Below are 25,782 nucleotides of genomic sequence, written 5' to 3'. Positions count from 1 at the left end.
AGAGTGTGGAATGATAATACGTCATTGTCACTGAGTTGATTAATATGGATGTGTTGTCGAACGATGCATATGCCAAGTGTTGGCTCTGCCATGCGTAGATGTACTGTTTACTGCTTCCTACCATGATTCAGTCCAATCCTGTATAGCTGCACATTGGGGATGTTTGATACAATTGTTTGAACAAGAAATGCCTCCTGATTGGGAATGCGACGTTTGTTTGAACAATGTACTGCGCACCAGATTGAGAGTGACTTTAGGGGTACATCGGCTCTCTCCTTGGTGACTTTGCGCTGGTCAACAATGTCCTTGATCACGAGGTGTGTGCGTCTATCTTCTTGGCCAAGGAATTTGTCCAGCTTATCTATACGCTTGAATGAATCCAAAGTTAGATGTGAGAGTGTCCCTGTGAGCTTTGTTTTGCCACTATTCTTTTTGTAGAACATGCCAATCTTCAAGCGTCTTAGTGATTGAGGAAGCACATCTGAGTCCAATATCTCATTGTATCCTTTGGGAAACTCTAGGCTCACCAGTGACTGGGGTAATGAACCAGGAATCAAGTAGGGCTGCGACAAGAAGACCAGTGAAGAGAGGGATGACGGCAAAGATCCGGGACTGATTTGACAACTTAGCGTCATCGAAGTGAATGACTTGGGATATACTGTGTCTGCATCTGGATTGGTTTGGTATATATGATTGCTTGCTTTGCTGATCAATGTGTGCAATGACTCTGGAAACATTCCAGGCACGATCACTTGATTGAACCTCTCACCAAGAGTCAATGTGGTGAGTGATAGGGGGAGGGTACCTGGTGCGATAACTTGATTGAACATATTACCAAAAGTCAATGTCGTGAGTGATAGAGGGAGGGTACCTGGTGGGATAACTTGATTGAACGTATAACCAAGAGTCAATGTCGTGAGTGATGGGGGAAGAGTACCAGGCTCGAGCACTTGATTGAACGCATAACCAAAGGTCAATGATTTGAGAAATGATGGAAGTGAACCAACTGAGATTCGTTGATTGTAAGAGTTTCCCATGTTCAACTCTGTAATAGAGTTTGGCATTGATCCAGGAGTAATCAATTGGTTGAACTTTGAGCCAAACATCAATCTCTCCACAGTAGGCGGGATATCACCTTCGTTCAGAGGTTGATTGTAATTCAGGCCAAGTGTTAATGTCTTGAGTGATTTGATCGGTGATAGGTATGCTTGGGCAAGAGGCAAGTCGAACCAACCTGGCAGAGCAAGCTCCACAATTGAGTCTGGAAACGAATCGGACACAAAGGTGGATGGTAAAGAATAGGTTTGGTAAAAAGAATTACTATGATTTTCAGAGGAGAATGTCAATGAAGTGAGTGAGGACGGGAGTGTCCTTGATTGAATGCGCCCTTGATAATTGAAGTTTCTAAAGACCAATGTCTGGAGGCTGGCTGGGAGTGTGCCCGGAGTGAGCTCGGGTTAGAAGCTACGACCAAAACTTAGAAAAGTGAGAGAGGGCGGGAGGGCACCAGGGGGGATCGATTGGCAGAATACATCTCCAAAGGTCAGAGAGATGAGAGTCGATGGCAGTGACACGCAGGTGTACGAAGAGAAGATTTGTCCTTCTCTTGCCGGTCGGAAATGCTCAATGGTTGATTGAATGATTCAAGTGTCAAGTCGGTCAAAGATGTTGGGAATGAGAATGGTGGTAAATGATATATTATCATCGTCGATGGCTGTTGTGACTGCGCCTGTGTCTTTGTCATTATCTTTGTCTTTGTCTGTGTCTGTGGCATCAAAGTGTTGACAAAGTTGATGTTTGGAATCAACATATCCATTAGACCAAATAAACGTTTACAAGTGAGTGATAGAAATATTGTGTCCAAATGTCTATCATTCATATATTTGACTATCTTTACAAGTATAATTGCTGGTAATACATCAATACTAGTATGACTTTGTTCTACATTATAGTCAACATCTTTTCTTTCATTTTGTTCATCATCTTCATTATACTCCTCATCATCGTCAATATCAAACAACATGTTGTTTGATTGATTGGATTATATATTATATTATCTGTAGCGGTTATAATTTGGATACTTGTAGAATGATCTTTCATTCTTAGCACAATCTTGTTCTGTTTGAGTGTTTGGGGGTGCCAAGACTTGACAACTTGCCAAGCCCTCAACTTCCCTCAACCCAAACACATCGGCACTTCTTGGGAAATGGAACATTTCAGTCTCATTAAATTTTGAATCATTAATTACTATTACTATTATTACTATTACAAGTTATCTGTACAAAAAGGGTATCGGCGAATGGATAATAATGGAGGCACAAGTAGCCCAAATCATAGCTACACAAGGATGAACTCCCTTCAACAACAACAACAAAACAACAATGATCAACAACATTCGCATCATCACTTGCATACAGAGACAGATGAGTATGATGATGGTAATAGACCATTCTTCTTCTCAGGTGGCAGTAGCAATGGTGCCTCGGCCACCAATAGGCTGATGGCAGACGATGACGAGGAGGACAAGGAGAACCACGCATTCATCGAGGTCGATCTACTGCGTGAGCCACCACGTCGCTCACTCTGGCAGTGTCTGGCAGAGAAGCGATTCCGTGGTGTATCACTCCTACTCCTCATTGGCATCGGTCTCATCCTACTCATTCTCAGTATCATCTTTGTGTTTCGCATGCGAGATGAACATGACAATGAATTGCCCATCATATATCATGCCAATCCACTCATTGTTATATCGATAGATGGTAAGTCAGTCGGTCAGTCGGTCAGTGACTGGGAGAGCAGTGCAGTGCTGTGACTGAGTGAGTTAGTGACTGACACATTTCAATCAATCAAACACCTTAGGCTTCAGATACGACTTCCTGGACAGGGGTATCACTCCCAACCTTCTATCACTTTACACTGGCGAGGACCCTGGAGTCAAGGCCGACTACATGACTCCTCAGTTCCCTTCAAAGACATTCCCCGTATGTTTGATGTCGTCGTGACCAATCAATCAATCAATCATTGTTCACTCACTTACTCACATACTTGATAATGTTCCAGAATCATTATTCATTGGCGACTGGACTGCATCCAGAGTCACATGGAATCGTATCAAACAAGTTCTATGACACTGTTACAAAGAAAACATTCCTCAGCAAGACCAATGAATCTACCGTTGCCACATGGTACTTGGGTGAGCCAATCTGGAGGACAGCAACACTCAACGTTTGTATCATTACTGGAATGAATCATGGATTAATTGATTGATTGATTGGTCCATGTATCCTAACAAACACGACTCGATCACTCACTCTAGGACATCAAATCAGCATGCTACTACTGGGTAGGATGCTCAGCCATCCCTGCCGACCTCAATATACCAGGCGTAAGTGACGCGACACAACAAGCCATGACATGACACGACACACATAACCCTAACCTAAACCATGTCAACAGTTCAACTTCACTGCCTCTAGCAAGATTATTGATCAAGTAATTAATTGGAGAAATGAGAGCAAGCCACCTGGAATCATCATGGCATATATCTACGAGGTGGACGACGCTGCACACTTTCATGGCGGACCAGACTCGGCAGCCGTCAACGACGCCATCAAGTCTGTGGACGCATCAATTGGAACATTGATCAACTCACTCAAGGCTCAGGGTCTGTACAACAAGACCAACATCATTGTACTATCCGATCATGGCATGGCCACTGTAACAAAGGCAATCGATCTCTCCAATGTACTCAACTACACCAGTGTCTATGTACCAGATGTGACACCAATACTCTCAGTCTACGAATCAGACTATGGTCCCAATGGGTAAGGTATCAGCCACGCCCAGCACACAACCCTGCCATCCTGCAACGACAACTAACAATTGATTCACATGTAGTATCATTGAGGCCTATGAAAACTTGACCAAAGCAAACATACCCAATCTCAAGGTCTATTTTAAGGAGGACATCCCTGAGGAGTATTATTACAACAATTCGCCAAGGATCGCTCCCCTGATCGCTGTTGCCGATGAAGGCTATCAAATCCTTGCTCCAAAAGCACAAGACTTCTACAATAACTCTGGAGAGCACGGATACAACAACACGTATGTGCTTGATCATTGAGTGATTGGCCACTCAATCAATCACGATCACTAACTCATTCACTCACTCACTCTTAGACTCAAGGATATGAGAGCAATATTCATTGGACATGGACCCAATCTTAAGAGCAACGTCACTGGCTTCAACTTTGAGAACATCCATGTGTACAACTTGTTTGCCAAACTGATCAATGCGACCAGGGTACCAACAACCAACTCGACAAACGTATTGGTGGACTTGGTATACCAACCATGAGCCATCAACTCACTTGCTTGTTGTAAACTACCTTTTATTAAATATTACCATTCGAGTGAACGAACGAACGAACGAAAGAATGATTGATTAAGAGAAGATGTTTCCAGATGACTCGTAGACAGCCTTGATCTTCATGATGGCGTTGTAGAGGGCGGCGGTACGGTAGTCGGTGTTCTTCTCCATGGCGGTCTTGCGGGTCTCGGCACAGGCGTTGGTCATGGTGTCGTCCAGACCGGAGCGGACAATGTCGATCTCGTCAGCGCCGTGGATGACCAGGTTGCGCTCAGTCTCGCTCAGCTTCTTGTTGACGGTGGACTCGACAAACTCGAGAAGCAGTCTCTTGCTGGACTCCTCCCACTTCTTGTTGAGACGGCCGAAACGGACGTGAGACAAGTTCTTCAACCACTCAAAGTAGGACACGGTGACACCACCGGCGTTGAGCAGCAGGTCGGGGATGATGACGGCGCCGCGCTGGACGAGGTAGTCGTGGGCGCGTGGGGTCATTGGGCCGTTGGCAGCCTCTCCAATGATCTTGGCTTGGATGTTGTGGCAGTTGCCAATGGTGATCTGCTTCTCGAGGGCAGCTGGGATCAGGATGTCGCATGGCAGCTCGAGGGCCTTGACCGAGTCGACGATGTTGGTGGCGCCTGGGAAGTCGATGAAGGTGCCCTTCTGCAGCTTGTACTTGTTCAATGCGTCGACATTCAGTCCGTCGGGGTTGTAGACGGCGCCGTTGTGCTCGGCGACGGCGACGATCTTGGCGCCAGCCTGCTCGAAGAACTTGGCGGCCCAGTAGCCGACGTTACCAAAGCCCTGGATGACGATCTTCTTGCCCTTGATGCCTGGTGTCAAGCCAGTCTTCTGGAGCACTTCCTCGTAGGACAAGAACTCGCGCACACCGTAGAACACTCCCAAACCGGTGGCCTCGGTACGGCCACGGATACCTCCGGAGCTGATTGGCTTACCGGTGACGCACGCCATTGAGTCGACGTCGTTGGTGTTGAACGCCTGGTAGGTGTCACGAATCCAGGCCATCTCCTGCTCGCCTGTGCCCATGTCTGGGGCTGGCACGTCGATACCTGGTCCAATGAAGTTCTTCTGACACAGGGACAGAGTGTACGAACGGGTGATCTTCTCGCGCTGGGCCAGAGTGTACTTCTTTGGGTCGATGCGGACACCTCCCTTGGCGCCTCCAAAGGGCACGTCGACGACAGCGCACTTGTAGGTCATCAGTGAGGCCAAGGCCATGACCTCCTGCAGGTCGACCTCGTCCGAGTAACGAATGCCACCCTTGCATGGCAGACGGTGGTGGCTGTGTTGGGCACGGTAACCGGTGATGATGTCGACATCTCCGTGCTCATTCTTGATTGGGAACTCGACACGAAGCACAACATGGCACTCCTTCATATTGTTGAGTGCGCCTGGCTTCATATTGGTGAGTCCGGCAGCCTTGTCAAAGAAGGACTTGAAACACTCGAGGAATCTTGGCTCATTATCAATGTCTTGTCTGATTGATTGGGTGAGGATGAGGGCGAGGGTGAGGGTTAGGGTGGAATCATTCCATGCTAGTGATCATTGTGATTGATTGATTGATTCATTCAGTGAGTGGGCGAGTGATCAATCGAGATGGAATGGTTCCAATGTTGTTTGATTGAATGAATGAGTGATTGAGTCTGATTGATGTGATTGATGTGATTGAGTGATTGATGATCATTGAACATACTGAGAGACGGCTGATGAATAGGAGTTCTTTTGGGTCTGGAGCAGGCTACGGCCTGGGTTCAGAAGAGTACGGCTGACCAAACGGTTCATTGTATCTGTATATATATATGAATGAGTATAAGTAAAGTAATAATATTGAGAGTTAAGATGATGAATGTGATGTGTCCTGAGGAGGCAGGTTGGAGGGTGGTCCACGAGGCGCGTGTGAGGTTGTTGTTGTCCAAACCAAGAGCACCATCATCACCATCACCATCACCTCCTCATCCCCTTGACTTCACTAGAGATAGATACTTACACTTCAATCAAACATAAAATTTTATTTATTATTTATTTGATGAAGGGGAGATAGATGTTCAGTGCGTGCATGCAAAACCGAACGATGCGTCCTGGTTACTGGATCACAAAGTGTGGGGATTTTTGATTGCTCCGGATCAGGTGCCCCATCATCCAAGCCTCCAAATTTCAGTCATTGATGGGAGGTTACCCACAACATTTGCCCTCCTTCCTTTCTTGCTCAACACACACAGGCCCAAGTCAATTTCAAGATGATGTTTGTCTACCATCATCTGCCAGCCATCAACCATCTTGTAACCACTCCCCTTGTTCCAACAACACCATCCAAGTGACCATGAATGAATGAATGACAAAGGGTGATTATGTGTTGATTGGTGTTCAATTCAAATTAACTCGTTATTGCAGTAAATGATTGATTGTTCAATTATCTGTATCAGTATACAGATAATTGATATTATTTTCCAAATGGTGGAGAAATGAAATGAACTCAGTTTTGATGACGATGCAACACTGAAGTGTCGGTCGTCTTTGGTCACACAAGTTTTCAAAATGAACCTAAGTGTGTGTTGAACTTGTCAACTTGTGTTTGTTTGTGAATGAGTGTGTGACTCATCTATCAACTCCTCTTTCCTCACTCACTCATACTCTTTGTATTACATTCATTCATTCATTCTTTCGTTAATTGTATATCTTTGGTTCATTCATTCATACAGTCATTCACTTAACTTTACTTTATACATATAGACAAGATAAAGGATGGAGGGAAACAAGGATGAAGCAATAAGATGTATAGAGATTGCACTTAATAAGATCGCAGATGGAAACAAGGATGCTTGTATAAAGTTTCTGAACAAGTCGATTGCTCTTTATCCAACAAGTAGAGCAAGAGATTTGTTGGACTTTTATACCAACAATAATCAATCTGCTGCTGATCCAACATCACCTTCATCGTCATCATCTGCACCAACATCACCATCACCATCAACATCGACATCAACATCAGAGGGTTCGACATCAACTTCATCAACAACACACAAGAGACATAATACACAGAGTACTACTGCTCCGACTGGCACAGGCACTGGAAGTACTACAACTCCAACAGAGAGTAGTAAACCAAAGTATACAAAGGAGCAGGTTGAACTGGTCAAGAAGATCAAGTTATGTAAGAACTATTACGAGGTGTTGGAGATAAAGAAGACGGCAACAGAAAACGATATCAAGAAAGCATATAGAAAGATTGCATTATTGATGCATCCAGACAAGAACCATGCACCAGGTGCAGAGGAAGCGTTTAAGAGTATGATCATCACGATGTGATTGTGACAGCGCATTCATTCATTCAACTAACTCAATCGATCAATCAATCAATCAATCATTGGAATCATTCCCCTTCATCAATCAATCAATCATGATCAATCAATCAAACAGAGGTCAGTCAAGCATTCACATGTCTTAGTGATCAACAAAAGAGAGCGTCATATGATTTGCATGGAGATGAGACACCACATCAACAGTTTGGAGGTGGAATGCATAGAGGCGGTGGAGGTGGCGGCGCCTATTACGAGGAGGAACTGACACCGGAGGACATATTCAACATATTCTTTGGCATTCCGACACGTGGAGCAGGTCGTCGCACAGCAGGATTTGGCGGACAGCCAATGCATCATCGCGCACAACAGCATAACAATCCCAACATGTTCCACTTCCAGTTTGGCGGTGGTGGTGGCGGTGCAGCCGCGCGCCGTGGTGGACGCCAGCAACAGGGCGGCGAGAGCTCGATGTTCACGGTACTGATGCTGATCGTCACGGTGCTCTACTTCATGATGAGTTTTTTTGGGGGAGGGGGCGGCAGCAGCAGTAGAAACCCGCAACCCAACGCGCCGCTGCAGTCGACCTATCGATTCACGCCAAAAGATAACTACAATGTGGAACGCTTCATCAAGCTGGGCAACAAGGACAATCACATCGACGTCGAGTACTATGTCACTACCGGCTTTGAGACCTTACTGCGCTACAATGGAATACGGGTCGAACAGGTGGAGAACGAGGTCAAGGAGGTGTGGCTTTGGAAACAGAAGGAAAACTGTCAGAAGATGGACTTTTTGATTGGCGCGATGGGCGGCACGGCCAAGGACTCGTACGAAGGTCGCAAATACCAGACGGAATATTTGAACGCCGAGAAGGAGGGACTGTTTAAGTACTGCATACCGCTCAAGAATATGGGAGTCACTTGGTCACGCCAATAAATAAATAATAAATATTGTACGAAGAACAAACAAACAAACAAACGAGGAGGAAGGATAGATAGTGGAGTGGAAGATGTACATGTTTTATGTGGCTATATTATTATAATGTTTGGACTTTGGTATTACAATCCGCGAATGATCTGGCTCAGCTGGCAGAGCGCATTCACTCACTCACTCAACTGAACTTGCCAGTGAGCACGATGCCAGCCTCGCTCATACTGTTCTTTAGCGCGTCAATCTCGCCGCGACGATAGATGAATGTGGGGATGTTGTACTGCTTCGAAGGTTCCGCATCCTTGACATTGTCATCGATGTAGGCAATGCGTCGACCAAACTGCGCGTAGGTGTCGTCCGTGACGTCGGGATAGACGGCCTTGATCAGCGCCTCGATGAACTTGATGTCGGGCTTTGTGTAGCCAAAGTCAAACGAGTAGACCTCGATGTCAAAGTATCGTCTAAAGTTGTACTTTTGTTCCAGGTAGTCGATGCGCGATGGGATGTTGCCGCTGAACGCCACGATGATGTATCCGCTGGACTTGAGTCGTTGCATCATTGAGACGATGTCGTGGTCAATGACATAGCCATCGTACCATATCTTGCGGATGAGCTCCACGTCGTAGTCGGCGGGGATGCGCTGCTTGAAGAAGTTGTTCCAGAATGCATCATCGCTCATCTTGCCCTTGCGCAAGTCCATTGACTCTTGTGACACCAACAGATCCTTAATGAGTTTTGAGTCGTATCCACGTCGCTCCCATGACTGTGCCGCCACCTCCTTTCCAGCGGAGAACACCACGCCACCCAAGTCAAGTGCCACTACCTCGACCCTAGTATTGTTGGCGTTGGTGTTGGTGTTTGAGTCTGTGCTGTTTGTGTTGACCTGTCCAGACTCTAGATTACTCATTCTTCTATGTTATATATTATGACTTAACTTACTATACTAACAACTGTATATATATTATATTACTATTATTATAACTATGTTGTTTGTTGTGTTGTAAGATAAGGTGTGGTTGGTTGAACATTGAGTTGAACAATGTGTTGTGCGACATTGTTGCACTTCAACAGGAATTTAATTTCAGAAAGGGTAGGGTGTCACGTGATTCATTCATTCATCGTTTTCGGCCCCAACAATTTTATTTCCATCTTTACTCAGACTCTTTAGACTTCGAACAGAGAGTGTCAATGAATGAGGTCAATATTCATTTTGAATCAAACAACAATCAATCAATAAATATAATAATAATAATAAATTAATTCATTTACTCTGTTCCTTAACTCCTAAATACATTATCTGTATCTTTAATAATGTATTTGAATAAACAATAATGAATGTTTTATCTGTATTCAAACATAGTATTGCGGTGATGATCACAAAGTTGAACACCGATTGGCAATCGATCGACACAACCAACAAAACAATCATTCAATCAAAAATCAGTGTTCAAAAACAAAAACCAAATAATGATGAAATTCATTTTCATTTCATTTTCAAACCCATTTCTAAAGCCATCTTCAAAAGTTGGGTTGGAATTTTAGTTGAATCTGATGAGTATTTTAATTAAAATGAATTATTATGTGTGTGCGTGTGTCAGATATTGTTGAATAATGATGATCAGAACTGATACCTAATGACTGAAACTGAGCCACATAGTAACTTTGTATGGTGGCTATAAATACTCTGAACTCGAGTTCATTAACATTTATCCAAACTTTATATACCTGTATTTTATCTGTACTCATATTTTAAATTAAACAACAACAACACAACTAACAATGGAAGGAGAAGGTATGTTATATCCCTGTCCGCTAACTCACTATGATTGATCAATAATATTAATAATGTAATTTTTTCTTCTTTTTCTTTTTTTTTAATTCCCATCCATCAGACGTTCAAGCTTTGGTTATTGACAACGGTTCCGGTATGTGCAAGGCCGGTTTCGCCGGAGATGATGCTCCACGTGCTGTGTTCCCATCGATCGTCGGTCGCCCAAGACACACTGGTGTCATGGTCGGCATGGGTCAGAAGGACTCATACGTCGGAGATGAGGCTCAGTCCAAGAGAGGTATCCTTACCCTCAAGTACCCAATTGAGCACGGTATCGTCACCAACTGGGATGATATGGAGAAGATCTGGCATCACACCTTCTACAACGAGCTCCGTGTCGCCCCAGAGGAGCACCCAGTCCTTTTGACTGAGGCCCCACTCAACCCAAAGGCCAACCGTGAGAAGATGACCCAAATCATGTTCGAGACCTTCAACACCCCAGCCATGTACGTTGCCATCCAGGCCGTCCTTTCCCTGTACGCCTCTGGTCGTACCACCGGAATCGTCATGGACTCTGGTGATGGAGTTTCCCACACCGTCCCAATCTACGAGGGATATGCTCTCCCACACGCTATCCTCCGTCTGGATCTCGCTGGTCGTGACCTCACTGACTACTTGATGAAGATCTTGACCGAGCGTGGATACTCATTCACCACCACCGCCGAGCGTGAGATCGTTCGTGACATCAAGGAGAAGCTCGCCTACGTCGCCCTCGACTTTGAGGCTGAGATGCAGACTGCTGCCTCCTCATCTGCCTTGGAGAAGTCCTACGAGCTCCCAGACGGACAGGTCATCACCATCGGTAACGAGCGTTTCCGTTGCCCAGAGGCCCTCTTCCAGCCATCCTTCCTCGGAATGGAGTCTGCCGGTATCCACGAGACCACCTACAACTCAATCATGAAGTGTGACGTTGATATCCGTAAGGATCTCTACGGAAACGTCGTCTTGTCCGGAGGTACGACCATGTTCCCAGGCATTGCTGACCGTATGCAGAAGGAGTTGACTGCCCTCGCCCCATCCACCATGAAGATCAAGATCATCGCCCCACCCGAGCGCAAGTACTCCGTCTGGATCGGAGGTTCCATCCTTGCTTCCCTCTCCACCTTCCAACAGATGTGGATCTCCAAGGAGGAGTACGACGAGTCCGGACCATCCATCGTCCACAGAAAGTGCTTCTAAACGCCCAAGTTGTTGCTATCCCACCACCAATATGCCGCCCATTTATCTCTTAGAATACATTAAAGTTTGATCCCTGTCTGAGATTCCAACTGTCGATTTTATCCAGTTGGTCTCAAAGACTTGACCCCAATATTATACCTTGCTTCTCTTTGGTCACTTGTGTTCATGTTGGGGATAGATCCATCATTATCAATTTCAATCACCCCTTTCAAGCTTCTCCAAACAACCATGCTTCTGGACAAAATAACCAACATGGTAAACTAGTAATAGTATGCTCCTGTTCTCGCCAAACAGGATGTTGTAGTTGTGTCCAAATATCTTGGAGTACCTGAGATAGTATGCTTCAGTGATAGTGTGTTCATCTTCCTAGAGATATAGATAGAGATAATATTATGACAAGTAATGACAACGACAAAAGTGGCCTTACTTGTATCCCTTTTAGTTGGACCATTCAAAAGACTATTGTTGCATATGTCTTGAGCATAGAGAAGGACGAGTTGGACACAAGAGTTATGGATTATCATGTCAAGGATGGTGCACCCCAACTCGTTCGTTCTCAACGGCAGCACACTCCCTACATCCGTATCGTAACACTCAGCATGGCATTAGTGTGTCGTAAATGGTTCCAATACATTCGATGCGTCACTACACACCTTGATGTATCCTATTGGAGCGGGCGCTGGATGACCACTCGGGCTGTTCTCTACGGCGATCGCGTTTCACAGTCTCCCGCCCAGAACACCAACATGTTCAATGCACATTCACTCAATCGCATGCTCTTTGGGCCACGGCCTAACAGCGAGTATGCCATCCTGGCCAACTATTCATCGCTGCGATTCTTGAACACATTCCATGAGGAGCATTGGCGGATCACACTCCAGTTCGATCATGCACCAGGGCCATCGCCACTGTGCGAGTTGGAGCTGCAACAGTCATCAAGCGGCAGCTTTCTCTGTCGAATGCTGTCTCGTCACGATCTGTTTCCCAACCTCAAGCGCTTGGTGTTCCGAGCCATCAAGCACGACTGTGATGAGGACCTGCAGCAGTGGTTTTGGGCCATCAGAGCCAATACGACAATCAATAGCTTTGACATCTCAATGAGCGATGCGGATGATACCGACACGGTCGAGGAAATGGAAGACTACCTTACGATATACCATCAGAAGCAACACTTGGAGACATTGTCCACCTCTGTCGAGCACGTGTTCGTCTCCCAGGTGCTCCCTCTGCTCAAGCTGCCTCTGCTCAGGGAGCTCTGCATCGAATCCACGCTCTTCACCGATCAAGACCCAGAGACCCATTTGGCCGGACAGTTGGTCGATGCCATCGTGGCACACCCCAGCATCCAAAGGCTGAAACTCGATATCTATGGATACGAGTTTTACCAACGACATCTCACAGAGAAGTTTGGACAGCCCGCCATTGTCAGTCAAGATACACAAATCGGCGAGACAGTCTTCGAATGGAAGACAACCAACGATTGCACATTTAGCATTGTGGGATGCAGCCGAGGCAGCTCTCTGGAATTCACAAAAGAACCAATAATATAATGCGATATAGGATTATTTATTTATTAATAATCTAGTAGTTTATCTTCGGGTCCATCTACCATTCAAAAGTTTATTTCCAATGAACTTGATGATCCAATTTTTGATCCAACATTGTGATTGATTTGTAGGTGATGGATGGATGTTGATCCACACATTCTTGTATCCTTGATAGAATAATACTTGGAGTTTGGTTAATTCCATCCTGTTCCAGGTCGATGATCAGTTGTGTCAGTTGGTGATTGTCATTGATACTCTTGATAATATCATCAAGACATTGCAGTAGTGTCGGATAGCAGTTGGGTGGCCAAATGCATAATGTCAACTTGCCAACACGATGACTAATAGCCTTGCATAGCAATGTGGTTGGAACACCATGCATCCAATACGTGAGGTTGTCCACATTGTTGAGTGATGCTAATATGTTATCCAGGTCGGACACCAACATCATGTACTTTTTCTTCAAAGTGACAGTTAGTGACTTGATTGGCCGCTTGACAATCGACAGGAGATTCAGACGAAGTTTGCAATTGCGCTCCACCAGGATGAGCTCCTCCAGCGTGGACTCTTGCAAGTAATACTTGATGAGTGGCTTCAACTCTTTGGATGGCCTGTGACAGAGTTTGAACGTATTCAATGTATGATTGGCCTCAAGGTATCGCTGTATTGATTGATAGAATGGCGTTGATCGACCTTTAAGTACATTGCGATCTTTGTAGATGATGAGTGACAGACTCCCCAGACTTGGCATTGTTGTGGAGATATGATCAAAGAGGTGTTGGTGATAGTAGTGTAGATACTCTGTCAGTGAGCCATCAGTGCGTACAGTGTCTTCAATTGTGAGATTGACCAAGTGATCATTTGAATTCTTAAACAGACGTGAGAACAGCCTTGTGAAGGCCAGACGATCAACTGATTCATCAATCGAGTCCATGTTCACTGTTTCAAAGAGGTCGATATCAACCAGCTCGCAGTGCACATCCAAAGACTCCAACTTGGGACACAATGTCGTCAGCTGTCCAAGCAAGTTGGCGTAGTGCTTGTTCAATGTTGGGTCAGACGGGCGTGTGTCCAGCTCGTGAATGCTTAGCGACAGCATCCTCAAGAGCTGCATAGCATTAGGCATGTTCAAACTTTGAGCGCAATGGTCAAAGAAGACAATGTTGGTGGATAGTGATGTGAGTGAGTTGGCAATGCATTGATTGAATTGTGGTCGCGTCAACAGTGATTGGTATGCTTGGCGGGTTGGCTGTTGCTGGCCTGACTTGTAGTTGTACTCTAGATGTGTGAGACTGCTAGAGATTGGCATGTATATACTGTGCTCGAGGTAGTGTTCGAGGTAATCCTGRATCATCAAAGCAAAGACTTGTCTTTAGACTCTTTACAATGTCATGAAACATCCAACAAACCAATACCAATGTGTTTGGACGTGGCATTGGCCATTGCCAACTCCAACCAAGTCTAATGATCCTGCTATATACAATCTTTGGGAACATCTCTGTTCATCTCTTTGATTGATCGATGATTGATTGATTGGAATAGTTTGATCAGTGACCATAATGATATTCTTTTTTTGATAACTTTTTGTTATTTTGTAGAGTGCTCAACCAATCATTGGAACTATTCCATTCGATTGATAAACAATCAAAGATCATATTGAACTTCAATCAATCAATCACATCATATTATTGTCATAACATGTTGACAACACGAATTGGTAACGCGCGTTAATCATCAATTCGTTAATGATGGCGCAACTGATAGTCTGTGGGATTGAGACTTTCGTGTTTCGTCAAAGAGCAAGCCCCACCCCCCCGACAAATGTATCGTCGCACCCTTTGCTGCATTGAATACACAACTTTGCTACATGTTAGCCAATCACAGCATCGACAAAAGCCAATGCAAAGGGCAATGTCAAAGGCAAAGCCTTACCCTTCGGGTTCTTGTGTTATCAATGTGTGTTTTACTTAGTTTGTTCAACATCGGAGTTTTTCAGACTAAACATTAATTCATAATAATGTGTCAAAATTCATTTTCGGCCTTAATCGAGAAATTTCCAACACCCCCTCGCTACAACTTTGGGTTAGGCCTCACTTTTGTTGATGTTGGGGGGATTGTTGGTTATGTGTGTGTGTGTGTGTGTGTGTGTGTGTGTGTGAGAATGATGTTGCGTTTTGAGTGTGTATGCGTGGTATCACACACAATCCCCAGCTCAAAAGACATCAGTTCTTCCCTATTCACACCAACAACACTCTCACACACATTCACACCAACAAACCCAAACACAGACATTTATAATCATACAGATACATACACAACATTGTCTATTTATATACATAAATACACTCTGACACACACTCACACACTCTCATACAACCCCCACCACAACCACAACACAACCACAAACAAATAACAACAATCAATTCCAGGTTCAATTTCAAGTTGTGCTGTCTCATTGGCTGTTTACAAACACATACACAAGCATTAGTATATCCTCATTCATTTATTCATTCTATTATTCAATCAATCATACATATTACAACTTACTGACTTGTATACCATACAAGAGTTACCTATTCACATAATAACATCACCAACAACATACAATTATCTCTAATATTTATATACAAGTACTCTTCGTTCATTCATTCATTCAATCAATCAACTTATACATACATACATACATAAATATACTTTGAGATATAAAGAAAGAATGATGACATTTGATGGAGCCGAGAATGATGTTGTTATTCAACAACAATCACAACAACAAGTAGAACAAAGATGCGAAAAGAATAATAATATCGGAGTGAAGCCATTCGAACAATTGGTTGCAAATATTACACATGAATTCACGATCAAACAAGGAGATGGAAACTATGGAAATCACGAATCGATCGTCAATCTGCTCAGCCAATATATCACCGAGAATCATCAGGATTGGCAGGACTACGCCTTCTCATGTCCATACGGCTACACACGCAACCTCGTCGCCAAGAGCGACCAGTTCGAGCTGATGGTCATCTGCTGGGCCAAGGGCCAGGTCAGCCCCATCCACAACCACGAGGGACAGCGATGCTGGATGGCGTGCGCGCAGGGCAAGCTGCAGGAGACACAGTTCATCTTTGAGAACACCAAGAAGCCACATGGACAGGGCAAGCTGTGCGTCAACCAGGTGTCCACCATCGACTATGGTTCCGTTGGCTACATCACCGACGACATTGCACTGCACGTCATTGAGAGCATTGAGCCAGTGTCCGTATCCATCCATCTCTATTCCAAGCCAATCCCCGAGTGCAACATCTACTGTCCAGCCACTGGCACCGTCACCAGGAGAAAGCTAGGCTTCTACACACAATTCAAAGAGCAATGTCCCAACCATCCACTGCGTCTGATGTGTGCCAAGGAGAAGCCCCAATAATCTTATTACCCTCCACTCCACTCCTCCTCTTACACCTTTAAAGTAGTATTAGTAGTTTGAATTGACAGAGTGTTTGTTGTGGCGTTGGTGTGATCTCCACTCTACTCCCCTGCTGTCATCGTCCAACTTCCGCCTTGGTCCAGTCAGTGGCTTCTTGCCATTCCTGCAGCTCGCGGCTGATTTGAAATAAACATCACAATCAAAATGTGTACATAAACTAAACAAAAAGGAAGGTGTAAATCGTCGTCGTCGTCATTGTCATCCCAGGATCTAGAGGTTGATTGATTGATTGGTTGATTGAATGATTGGACGAATGATGTAATTGGATAAGCCCTCAAGCGAGTGATATCTCGGCGAGTCGGTTCACTCACTGCCCTACACCCCCAATCACTCAATCACTTCACTTCACTCCACTTTACATCACTTCACTTCCAGAGCATATCACTATTCTGTCACATGTATGTAACCAAGTGAGTGATTAGATTGCATCTCCCTCGCTCTCCCTCCCACCGTAATAAATCTCGTCCAACGAACACGGTGAAGTAGCACGAATGTCTTGATACATGAGTCGGGGTCATAGCCATTGTCATTAGGTTTAGCCATTGCCGTGAGCACCCGCCCCCTTTCCTTTGTCGTATCGTTCGTTGACGAGGTCTTTGACTATGGATATTTGGATCTGCCTGGTATTCGATGATTCATCAGATAGGCCCTTGCCTCCCGCGTTCGTGCACTTAGCTTGTCTCTATCTACAAGTTACTTTATGTCGACGGTTATGTGAACTGATGTTTATGTTCACACAAGGTATCTCTCTGGGCCTCAAGAGTAGTAGGGTGAGGTGGGTGAGAGTGAGGTGGGTTAGGGTTGGTGGATCACTTGCCTTGATTAATGAATGAACCAAATGAATGAATGAACGCGTGTGGTGGTTGCAGTGTCATAAATCTGAACGATTGATCAGAGGAATGAGAGGGGGGTCGACATCATGTTGGAGTGTGTGGGTAATTGGATTGGATTAGTTTTGATTGTTGATGTGATGATGAATGAGTAAGTGTGTGGATAATGATCAGGACTGAGGACAAGGGTGACGAGCGCGACAGATATTTGATATCACATTGTCTTTGTCTTTGTCTCTGTCTCTCTCTTTACAACCAACAAACCAACAAACTTAAATGATCATTTAAGTAAGTATCTATTTTGTGTCATCTCAACTCAATCAGAACACCTCCTCATTCATTGTCAACAATGAAAGTAACTAAATATAGAGAGGCCTATCCCCATTTGCTTGGCAGAGGTTGTATATTATTGGGTAATATTTTATATGAACGACATCAATCACCTCACACTTGTCCAAACGAAAGGACAATGTTTGCCCCCGTCTTGTCTCTGTCGCATCACAAACCCCCGCAAAGTTCGATCAAAATCTCTGGTGGGCTTCCCATTTATGCGCCACCGCTCGATCACTCGATTTGATCATCTCATAGACCCATCACACCCACACTCTCACACACTCTTTCACTCATACACCAAGTATGATCACAAACCTAATGTTTTTGATGTGTGATGTTTGCTTGATTGACCCATGGCAATCACTCACCAACACAACATTCAATCACTGTGATCTCATTGATCAGAGTAGCGTGTTTGATTCCACTTCCATAGAAGTCTCGGTCCTTGGTCTGGTCTAGGCCTCTTTGTCTTTTTGCGCTGTCCTCACACACACTGCACTCAAACACCTACATCAACAACAAATTGATGAGAGAGTTTAATAATTATATCTAATTTAAATTTAATATTAAGAACAACAACAGGCAACAAGAAGGACCTTGACCACTTTTTTTGGATTGGATTGTACACATATCCTATCGCCATCAAACACCATCATAATCTTTAAGCATTGTCAACACATCTTTCTCTCTCTCTTGTGTCTCTCTCTTTCATTCTTTCTCGTGTGTTTATTATTGTTTGTTTGTTTCGTATTCGTTGTGTATATAGCGTGTACCCTACCCCCCCTACTCTACCCTACCCTACCCTACTCTATCTTTACCCGACCCTCTACCCTACCCTTTCCCCGTCCAATCTTTGCCTTGATCAAGCAAGGCCCTGGGTCACATTCAGCCATCCATCACACCCCACACATACAATACAGGAAGTCCCACACGGACATCACTTGCAGACCTCTCGAAAAGCCATAGGGCGTACCCTCAATCAATTAATCAATCAACCCATCAAGATACTACCTCCCCACATCCATTTATTTATATATACATATACATACACATATATATACATATATAGATATAGATATTTATTAATTATATATATATATAATCATTGTACATTTGTCGACTTCCAGCAGGCAACAACAACTTGAACAGCTACAGACACCACAACAACAACAACAAAAAAGAGAAGAGAGATAACTTCCAATCAACAACAACAAAACACACAGATAAGGTGGCTATCTGATCAGTGAACGATAATGATAAAGGATCAATATTGTAGTCATAGTCATAATAGTCAACATCAACAACAATCAACAACAGCAACAAAATAATCACCATATTTAAACAACTCAATCAATCAATCCAATCACTTTTTTTTTATTGTATATATATAATGAACGATTATATTATAGACACCATAAGTAGTACTGTATCACCATCATCCAACAACAACAACTTCCAGCAACTTTAACAACACGGCCAACCTGTTGTCCAATAAACTCCGAGACACACAAAACACCAATCGATTTTCCTCAGACTCTCCCTCCATCCATCCGCATATCAAACCCAAACCCAGTCCCTTCCTCCTCTTCCTCCTCTTCCTCATTTTCCTCCTCTCCTAGATCATCAACTTCCATCATCATCGATCCTATTTATTTAACTTTTTTTATTATTATTTTTCAAACAAACAATAATATAGCCATACCGAATTGTATAACAGCAACAACAACAACAAGTCCGTAATAGGCTAATTAGCCACATCCCCTTTCGTCTTGGAATTCCACACATTTCCAGCTTGTAATATTACTATCCACAACCAACAACAAACAACAGTCAATCAATCAATCAATCGATAATTATTTTTTCCAACTTTTTGTACCTTTACCCTTCCTCCCTTCCTTCCTTCCTCCCCTCCTTCCTTCCCTTCCTTTCCCTATCCTACCCTTTATCCCCTCCCTCAGCAAGGCAGTGACAACATATATATATGGAGTCATTGTCCTACCCGTTGGTCGGGGTGTTTTGGAACTTGATGGAGTGTCCATCCCCACCAATGGTGCCCATCTCCAACTTTTTGGCGCAGCTCAAGGCCTATGTCGCTTCTTTTGGCGTGATGAAGCAGTTCATCGCCGTCACCGACATCTCCAACCTCAATAACAACACCAGGTACAACTCAACCAAGTACGAGCTGATCCAAAGCGGTGTCAATATAGTCGAGGGTAAGTTAACTTCCAGCATTTTTTAAAAAATGTCACGTGACAGAAGATCAATCAGCTGATCAGCGATCGATCAGCTGATCGGCGATTCCCATACAAACTTGACATCACGTGATCACGCATACTTACCATATACCAATCCTTCCATCCATGTACATTATAGTCGCTGCAATCGATCAGACAACAGAGATGGTCAGCAGGGTTTGGGAGTTTGTCTACGACAACTTTGAACTGTCTCGCAGTAATGGACTTCATATATTCTTAATTGATCGACGCGCGAATGAATACTCGATATTATCTTCGCTAAAGTCCAGAGGCATCAGAGTGAACTGCCTGCCCGTTGTCTCATCATCGGCCAGCGCAGGTTCGGCTGCGACCAGTCCTCGCCGCCTCCTCCAACAATGAGCCCAACGGCCATATACCCTAAGGACTCTTACAGTTATTTCACATCAGACATTGACTTGAATTATCAAAAGTTAATGTAAGTATTATTATTTGTTGTGTGGATGTGGTGAGGGCAAGCAAACTGGAAACTCAAACTGACATTTCCCCCCACACAAACTCAAAATAGTAGCCAACAGAAACAGCAGCAGCAGCAACAACAACAACAACAACAGCTGAGCGAACATGATAACTCATTCTTTAACTTTTTAGTTGGACAACAACAGCAACACCAACAACAGCAACAGCAGCAACAACAGCAACATCATTCCACAAGTAATAACAATAGTGGCAATAGCAACAACAACAACAACAACAACAACAACAACAACAACAACAACAACAATAGCGGAAGTAGTAATATTAGTAGTATAGACAGTAGTATTTATTATGATATCGACCATCAACAACATCACATTCACCATCATCACTCCCCACCTTTACCCTCGAAACATCCAAAATCCAAACAATCCTCCTCGCCCAACATCCCGCAGCCACTACCGACACACATAAACTCCCGATCGAACACTCCCACGCACGCACCATCGCCGCGCCAACATCACCAGCAACAGCAACAACAACAGTCACAACAACAACAACAACAACAATCACAACACCAACCAGTCAGCTCATCGTTGAGTTACCTTAACCTCAGCGGCCTCAACTCGCCATCACTTTCCAGCTCGTCTTCGTCATTGCCCGGATCACCAATGTCCGTATCGTCGGCGCTCTCCTCGCCCCACAGCCTAAACTCCCCCTCCAACAATCCCTTGTCCCTTGCCAGCTCGTTCCACAAGCTGGGCCTGTCTGGCAGCGGCGGTGGCGGTGGCGGCAGCCGTCTGAACCTGCTCTCTTCGTCGCCCCTGCCCTCGCCGACGTCGGCCACTGGTTCTCCGCATGCTCTCACTTCCTCGCCGTCGCTACCGTCCACTCCGACGGCCCTGGAAATGGCGATTAATCATCACAATCACACTCACAACCTCAACCTCAACCTCAACCTCCAACACCAACAACACCAACAACACCACCATCACCAGAGCAACAACAACAACAACAACAACAACATTATGAACATGCATACCCCGATGGGCACGGCTGGCGGCGTGCTCGAGCGCAGCCCCAGTTCACAGTCACTGTATAGTGAGAACCTCGTTTTAAAGCATCTGCGCGCGGTCTTGCAGGGCCTCAAGGAGGACGGCTTCCGGCCGACGTTCAAGGTGATCCTGCCGCGCCTCGGCAACATGATGGGCATGCGCATCCACCGCTCGCAGTTTGAGAAGATCCTCGAGGAGGCCAAGCACAACGACTTTCTGGTCAGCTACACGACCAAGACGATCTACGCCAAGGACGACGTCTACGTCGGCTCGGACCCGCACCGCGCCAAGAAGGAGAACTTCTCCAAGGAGGAGCTGGCCGAGTTCCTGCAGATCATCGAGAGCTCGCCGACCAAGGTGTTCCCCAGCCGCTTCAGCATCGTCATGTGGGTGACGTCGCTCAACCTGCCCCTCATCAGCAAGCTCAAACAAGGCCAGATCGTCGAGTTGTGTCAAGTGGCCATCAACGAGAACTATGTATCACTAGATGAAACATTGAAGAAGCGGGATAAATAATCCCCACTCCAACTTCAATTTCGATATTCAATCATTCAATCAATCAATCAATCAATCAATCACATATCCAAACACACCCTTATACATACATAACATACTATACAATACATACATACATACATATACTCCTATATATACATATATATATACATATACATATGATCATTCATTCAATCACTCAATCATTTCAATCATTTCAAACAATCAACATAACCAACTTCCAGAGCGCAGCCAATCAATTATTATTTTCCATGTTCGTTTACCATTGGGCTACTACTCAGGTATCAAGGCATCAAGGCAACACTGGTGCACCTACCACTTGCTTGCGGACAAAGAATATATATATGGACTACTTCCAAAACAATCCAATAAAGACAGTGTCTGTGCACTGCATTTGCACATCAATCATCCATCTTCCATCATCACAGTGAACTTCATTCATATATTTATTATTAGAAGAATGCATTAGAACCAGCAGCGAGGTGTTCATGGTCACTTCTCGATTTGGTGAAGGGTTGCTTTGATTCGTTGTCAAAGCCAAAGAACTGGATTCCACGACGTCTCATTTTTAGTTGAAGTGTCGGAACACCCTATTAGGTGCCAAACCAATCAAAATAACACGACTGACAATGTTCTAACCCTTATCATTAATACTTTAATCAAACATATAATACATTGTAATATATTAATTACAAAGATTAATTATTATAACCACATATTATCTCATATGTCCATGATGTCCTAATATGGATGATGGATGTCACGATGAAGTGACACTTGACATGTCTCTCAAACATATTTCCAGAAGTCTATAAAATGGACAACAGTTATTTCATTCAATTCATGATTCAATCAAATAATTAATCAATTATTCAATCAAATAATCAAACAAATATACAAACAAAAATGAAGTCATTCCAAATTATTGCCGCCTTGTTGCTCGTCACTATTGCTTTGGCACAAGCTAGAAACGCCTACTTTGTCTTCTCCGATGATGTTGATGAGTTCACCATCAAGTTGTCAGACCCAGCCACAATCCAACACGCTCGTGCTCTCCTCAGCGGTGCCACCACCGAGAAGCCACACATCATGGGCAAGGTCGTCGCTCAGGATGCCTGGTACAACTGGGAGTGGTCCTACCAGCTCAACTCCACCACCATCAAGTTCTTTGACTTTGCCATCGAGGTCTGTGACGCTTCCATCTCCTACGTTGAGGAGCACCTCCAAGAGGTTGGTGGAGCTTTCCTCCCAGGCAACACCTGGTGTCCATGGGGTTCCCGTTTGGTTCGTGAGGTCTAAGAGTCCTCATTCCAGGATATCGAATAAACTTCACTCTGTATGAAATGTCGTTTCATCATACCATCAATCAATCAATCAATCAAGGTTTTTTTTTATTGGGATAGTTCCAACCCATAAATTAACATTTGTTCCCACACCCCACCCCCACCTATATCTCATGATCAAGATATATATTATGTATGTGTGAAGCGGGGTCAACTCAATGATGATGATCTGTTATTCATTCATTCAATCAATCAATCAATCAAACAAATACATAAGAGGGAAGGATGGACCTCAACTTGTTTTATGTGGACTACTTGGACGACTCGTCAAATGATGTTGGATTCAATGACACCGCTCAGTTACAACCATGTCATGTGTATCTATCGGATGTAGTACAACATGCATTGATAGATGCTTTGTGGAGTATAAGTTATAGAACTCATCCATCATATACTTTATCATTGGCAACAGTTAATCGTGTATGGTTCAATCACATCAGTATGCTGTTGAGTGCACATTCAGTCTTGTCCACTGCACATCTCTATCAAGTTGGTGCGCACATCGCCAACCCTCACTGCTTGCTTAAGTCAGTCAACACAATCGACAGTTTCCGCATTGGTAATGGACGCAATACAATCACTGGAGACTTGTTACAAGACGACGATGATGATGATGGCGAACATGACAAACACACTGCCGAGATATTTGGACGTCTGCGCGGACTGCACCTCGACCTGCGCGCAGACCTGACGCCCTACACGCTCACGCCGTCGTTGGAGCAGTTTGTCGCGCTGGTACAATCGATCCACGAAGACATGTTCTCGCTCGAGTCGCTGGCAATCTCTGCGTGGGACTTTGATCATAGCACTTGGAAGTGGCTGCCGAACAAACCGATTAACAATCTCGAGATTGTGCTGTCAACACTGGCTCCCGTGCTGCGGAGTTTGCGTTCGCTCAATGTCTCGGTGTCCCCATTCAACATCCTCGACTCGACTATGTTACCCACATTCCTCGCGAGCTCGCCACACCTCAAGAACGTGTCTCTGCGCGGTCTTTTTGGAAGCGTGGAGATGTATGAGTCGACACTGGCTGCCCTGCCCGAGGGGCTCGAGTCGCTTGGCCTCAATGCGCTCAACACAAATGAGTTACCCAATCACTTTATGCATCTCACGCGACTGAAGCACCTACACACGCTGGACCTGTCGTTATACACGGACTTCAACACTTCGCAGCTGTGCGACTACCTTGCCAACAACACATCATTGACATGTGTGCGTCTGCCTCGACTGGCACTCAACGCAACAACGATGGCCATGCTGGAGCAGAGAGCGTATCGCGATGTCCAACTGGACCTAGACGATTGGTTCGCCGGCCAGACCAAGCTGGCGGTCCGATTCCACGATGGGGTCCGATCGCTGAGTGTCCGTGTGGCGGACAAGAAGGACGGCAGTAGCATGGCAGAGGCAATCGAACGGTCGCTGTTTGATGGCAACTCATTCCCCAGTCTCACCGCACTCACATTATCGCTCTCCTATCAAATATTGTTGCCAGAAGTGATTCGCTTGGTGTCCACAACACGATCACTTCGATTACTCTCCTTGTCTGGATTGGACAAGGATACATCAGAGTCGTTGGTCCATCACAACCCACATGTTGGAGATTGCAATGAGTTGATGGAGGCATTATTAGAGGCGCTGCAGGAGAATCATTATAACTGTCTGGAGAAGCTATCATTGCCATTCATGGTCAGTGAGCATAATATTGAAAATACTGGATACTTCCTGGACGATCCAAGTATGCGATGTCTAGATGTATTCGTGTGTATTATATCAACTGAACTGGGGACTGATCAATCACAATATCTGGAACACCTGACACAACATCGATTCAACTCAATGGTTGTCCAACCTGATGATAACCAATCAGAACATTCGACATCAGTACTAATCATGAAGAGACGCAGGAGTATTATTCAAAATAATAATATATCTTGAAATCGAAAGAGATAGGAATACAATTACAATGGGATCGAGTCAAGTGGAGTGGATTGAGTGGAGTTCAGTGATGAGTGACTTTGAAACAGAGATGAGGGAATCAACCAGCAATTCCAATAACATATGACTGTCACCTGATTGCAAGTGATCATTTCCCTGTCAACTGTAGTGAATGTCTGTGTGTGGTGGGTGGTTGCATGACGGAGAATTACAAATCAATCAATCAGTCCTCCAGGCAGTCAATCAATCAATCAATCAATCATTATGTTGCCGGATTCAGTTCAATTGAACACCTGACACTTGGTGACACAGTTGGATGACACCAACCATCGACCTGTCTTGTATCAATGACAATTCAATGATCATGGTCTATTGAGTTGATTGAGTGTGTTTGTGTTCAATCACATTCACAGTTTCATCAATCAA

At 44.6% G+C, this 25,782-nt stretch overlaps 12 protein-coding genes across 12 annotated transcripts; 8 read left to right on the top strand and 4 right to left on the bottom strand.

Moving 5' to 3' along the window:
- Positions 1–113: 113 nt before the first annotated feature.
- SAMD00019534_023000 (hypothetical protein) lies at positions 114–1,457 on the bottom strand (the record flags this gene model as incomplete). Its single annotated transcript, XM_012901598.1, has 2 exons — positions 114–1,234; positions 1,331–1,457. Coding segments are annotated over 2 exons (1,248 nt in total), but the record flags the coding sequence as incomplete, so codon positions are not given.
- An 842-nt stretch (positions 1,458–2,299) lies between these two features.
- SAMD00019534_022990 (hypothetical protein) lies at positions 2,300–4,354 on the top strand (the record flags this gene model as incomplete). Its single annotated transcript, XM_012901597.1, has 7 exons — positions 2,300–2,759; positions 2,860–2,981; positions 3,061–3,225; positions 3,317–3,385; positions 3,457–3,824; positions 3,898–4,104; positions 4,180–4,354. Coding segments are annotated over 7 exons (1,566 nt in total), but the record flags the coding sequence as incomplete, so codon positions are not given.
- Positions 4,355–4,444: 90 nt separating this feature from the next.
- On the bottom strand, positions 4,445–6,169 carry SAMD00019534_022980 (hypothetical protein; the record flags this gene model as incomplete). Its single annotated transcript, XM_012901596.1, has 2 exons — positions 4,445–5,864; positions 6,081–6,169. 2 exons carry the CDS (start codon positions 6,167–6,169, stop codon positions 4,445–4,447), a joined length of 1,509 nt encoding a protein of 502 aa, XP_012757050.1.
- A 960-nt stretch (positions 6,170–7,129) lies between these two features.
- Positions 7,130–8,622, top strand: SAMD00019534_022970 (hypothetical protein; the record flags this gene model as incomplete). Its single annotated transcript, XM_012901595.1, has 2 exons — positions 7,130–7,673; positions 7,805–8,622. The coding sequence occupies 2 exons, from the start codon at positions 7,130–7,132 to the stop codon at positions 8,620–8,622; spliced, it is 1,362 nt and encodes a 453-aa protein (XP_012757049.1).
- Positions 8,623–8,803: 181 nt separating this feature from the next.
- On the bottom strand, positions 8,804–9,532 carry SAMD00019534_022960 (hypothetical protein; the record flags this gene model as incomplete). The annotated part of the gene is made up of 1 exon (XM_012901594.1): positions 8,804–9,532. A coding segment is annotated over one exon (729 nt), but the record flags the coding sequence as incomplete, so codon positions are not given.
- An 863-nt stretch (positions 9,533–10,395) lies between these two features.
- On the top strand, positions 10,396–11,623 carry SAMD00019534_022950 (hypothetical protein; the record flags this gene model as incomplete). The annotated part of the gene is made up of 2 exons (XM_012901593.1): positions 10,396–10,408; positions 10,509–11,623. Coding segments are annotated over 2 exons (1,128 nt in total), but the record flags the coding sequence as incomplete, so codon positions are not given.
- Positions 11,624–12,309: 686 nt separating this feature from the next.
- Positions 12,310–13,176, top strand: SAMD00019534_022940 (hypothetical protein; the record flags this gene model as incomplete). The annotated part of the gene is made up of 1 exon (XM_012901592.1): positions 12,310–13,176. One exon carries the CDS (start codon positions 12,310–12,312, stop codon positions 13,174–13,176), a length of 867 nt encoding a protein of 288 aa, XP_012757046.1.
- A 228-nt stretch (positions 13,177–13,404) lies between these two features.
- On the bottom strand, positions 13,405–14,527 carry SAMD00019534_022930 (hypothetical protein; the record flags this gene model as incomplete). Its single annotated transcript, XM_012901591.1, has 2 exons — positions 13,405–13,429; positions 13,563–14,527. 2 exons carry the CDS (start codon positions 14,525–14,527, stop codon positions 13,405–13,407), a joined length of 990 nt encoding a protein of 329 aa, XP_012757045.1.
- Positions 14,528–15,886: 1,359 nt separating this feature from the next.
- Positions 15,887–16,591, top strand: SAMD00019534_022920 (hypothetical protein; the record flags this gene model as incomplete). Its single annotated transcript, XM_012901590.1, has 1 exon — positions 15,887–16,591. A coding segment is annotated over one exon (705 nt), but the record flags the coding sequence as incomplete, so codon positions are not given.
- A 3,207-nt stretch (positions 16,592–19,798) lies between these two features.
- On the top strand, positions 19,799–22,078 carry SAMD00019534_022910 (hypothetical protein; the record flags this gene model as incomplete). Its single annotated transcript, XM_012901589.1, has 4 exons — positions 19,799–20,030; positions 20,191–20,268; positions 20,337–20,508; positions 20,599–22,078. The coding sequence occupies 4 exons, from the start codon at positions 19,799–19,801 to the stop codon at positions 22,076–22,078; spliced, it is 1,962 nt and encodes a 653-aa protein (XP_012757043.1).
- An 879-nt stretch (positions 22,079–22,957) lies between these two features.
- SAMD00019534_022900 (hypothetical protein) lies at positions 22,958–23,374 on the top strand (the record flags this gene model as incomplete). Its single annotated transcript, XM_012901588.1, has 1 exon — positions 22,958–23,374. A coding segment is annotated over one exon (417 nt), but the record flags the coding sequence as incomplete, so codon positions are not given.
- A 488-nt stretch (positions 23,375–23,862) lies between these two features.
- Positions 23,863–25,427, top strand: SAMD00019534_022890 (hypothetical protein; the record flags this gene model as incomplete). Its single annotated transcript, XM_012901587.1, has 2 exons — positions 23,863–25,156; positions 25,366–25,427. 2 exons carry the CDS (start codon positions 23,863–23,865, stop codon positions 25,425–25,427), a joined length of 1,356 nt encoding a protein of 451 aa, XP_012757041.1.
- Positions 25,428–25,782: the final 355 nt, after the last annotated feature.

This window comes from Acytostelium subglobosum (genome assembly GCF_000787575.1).
Source record: "Acytostelium subglobosum LB1 DNA, scaffold: scaffold4, whole genome shotgun sequence".
In the NCBI taxonomy this organism is placed as follows: Eukaryota; Evosea; class Eumycetozoa; order Acytosteliales; family Acytosteliaceae; genus Acytostelium; species Acytostelium subglobosum.
Note: the sequence above shows the minus strand (reverse complement) of the source record. Positions and strands in the feature narration are given on the sequence as shown.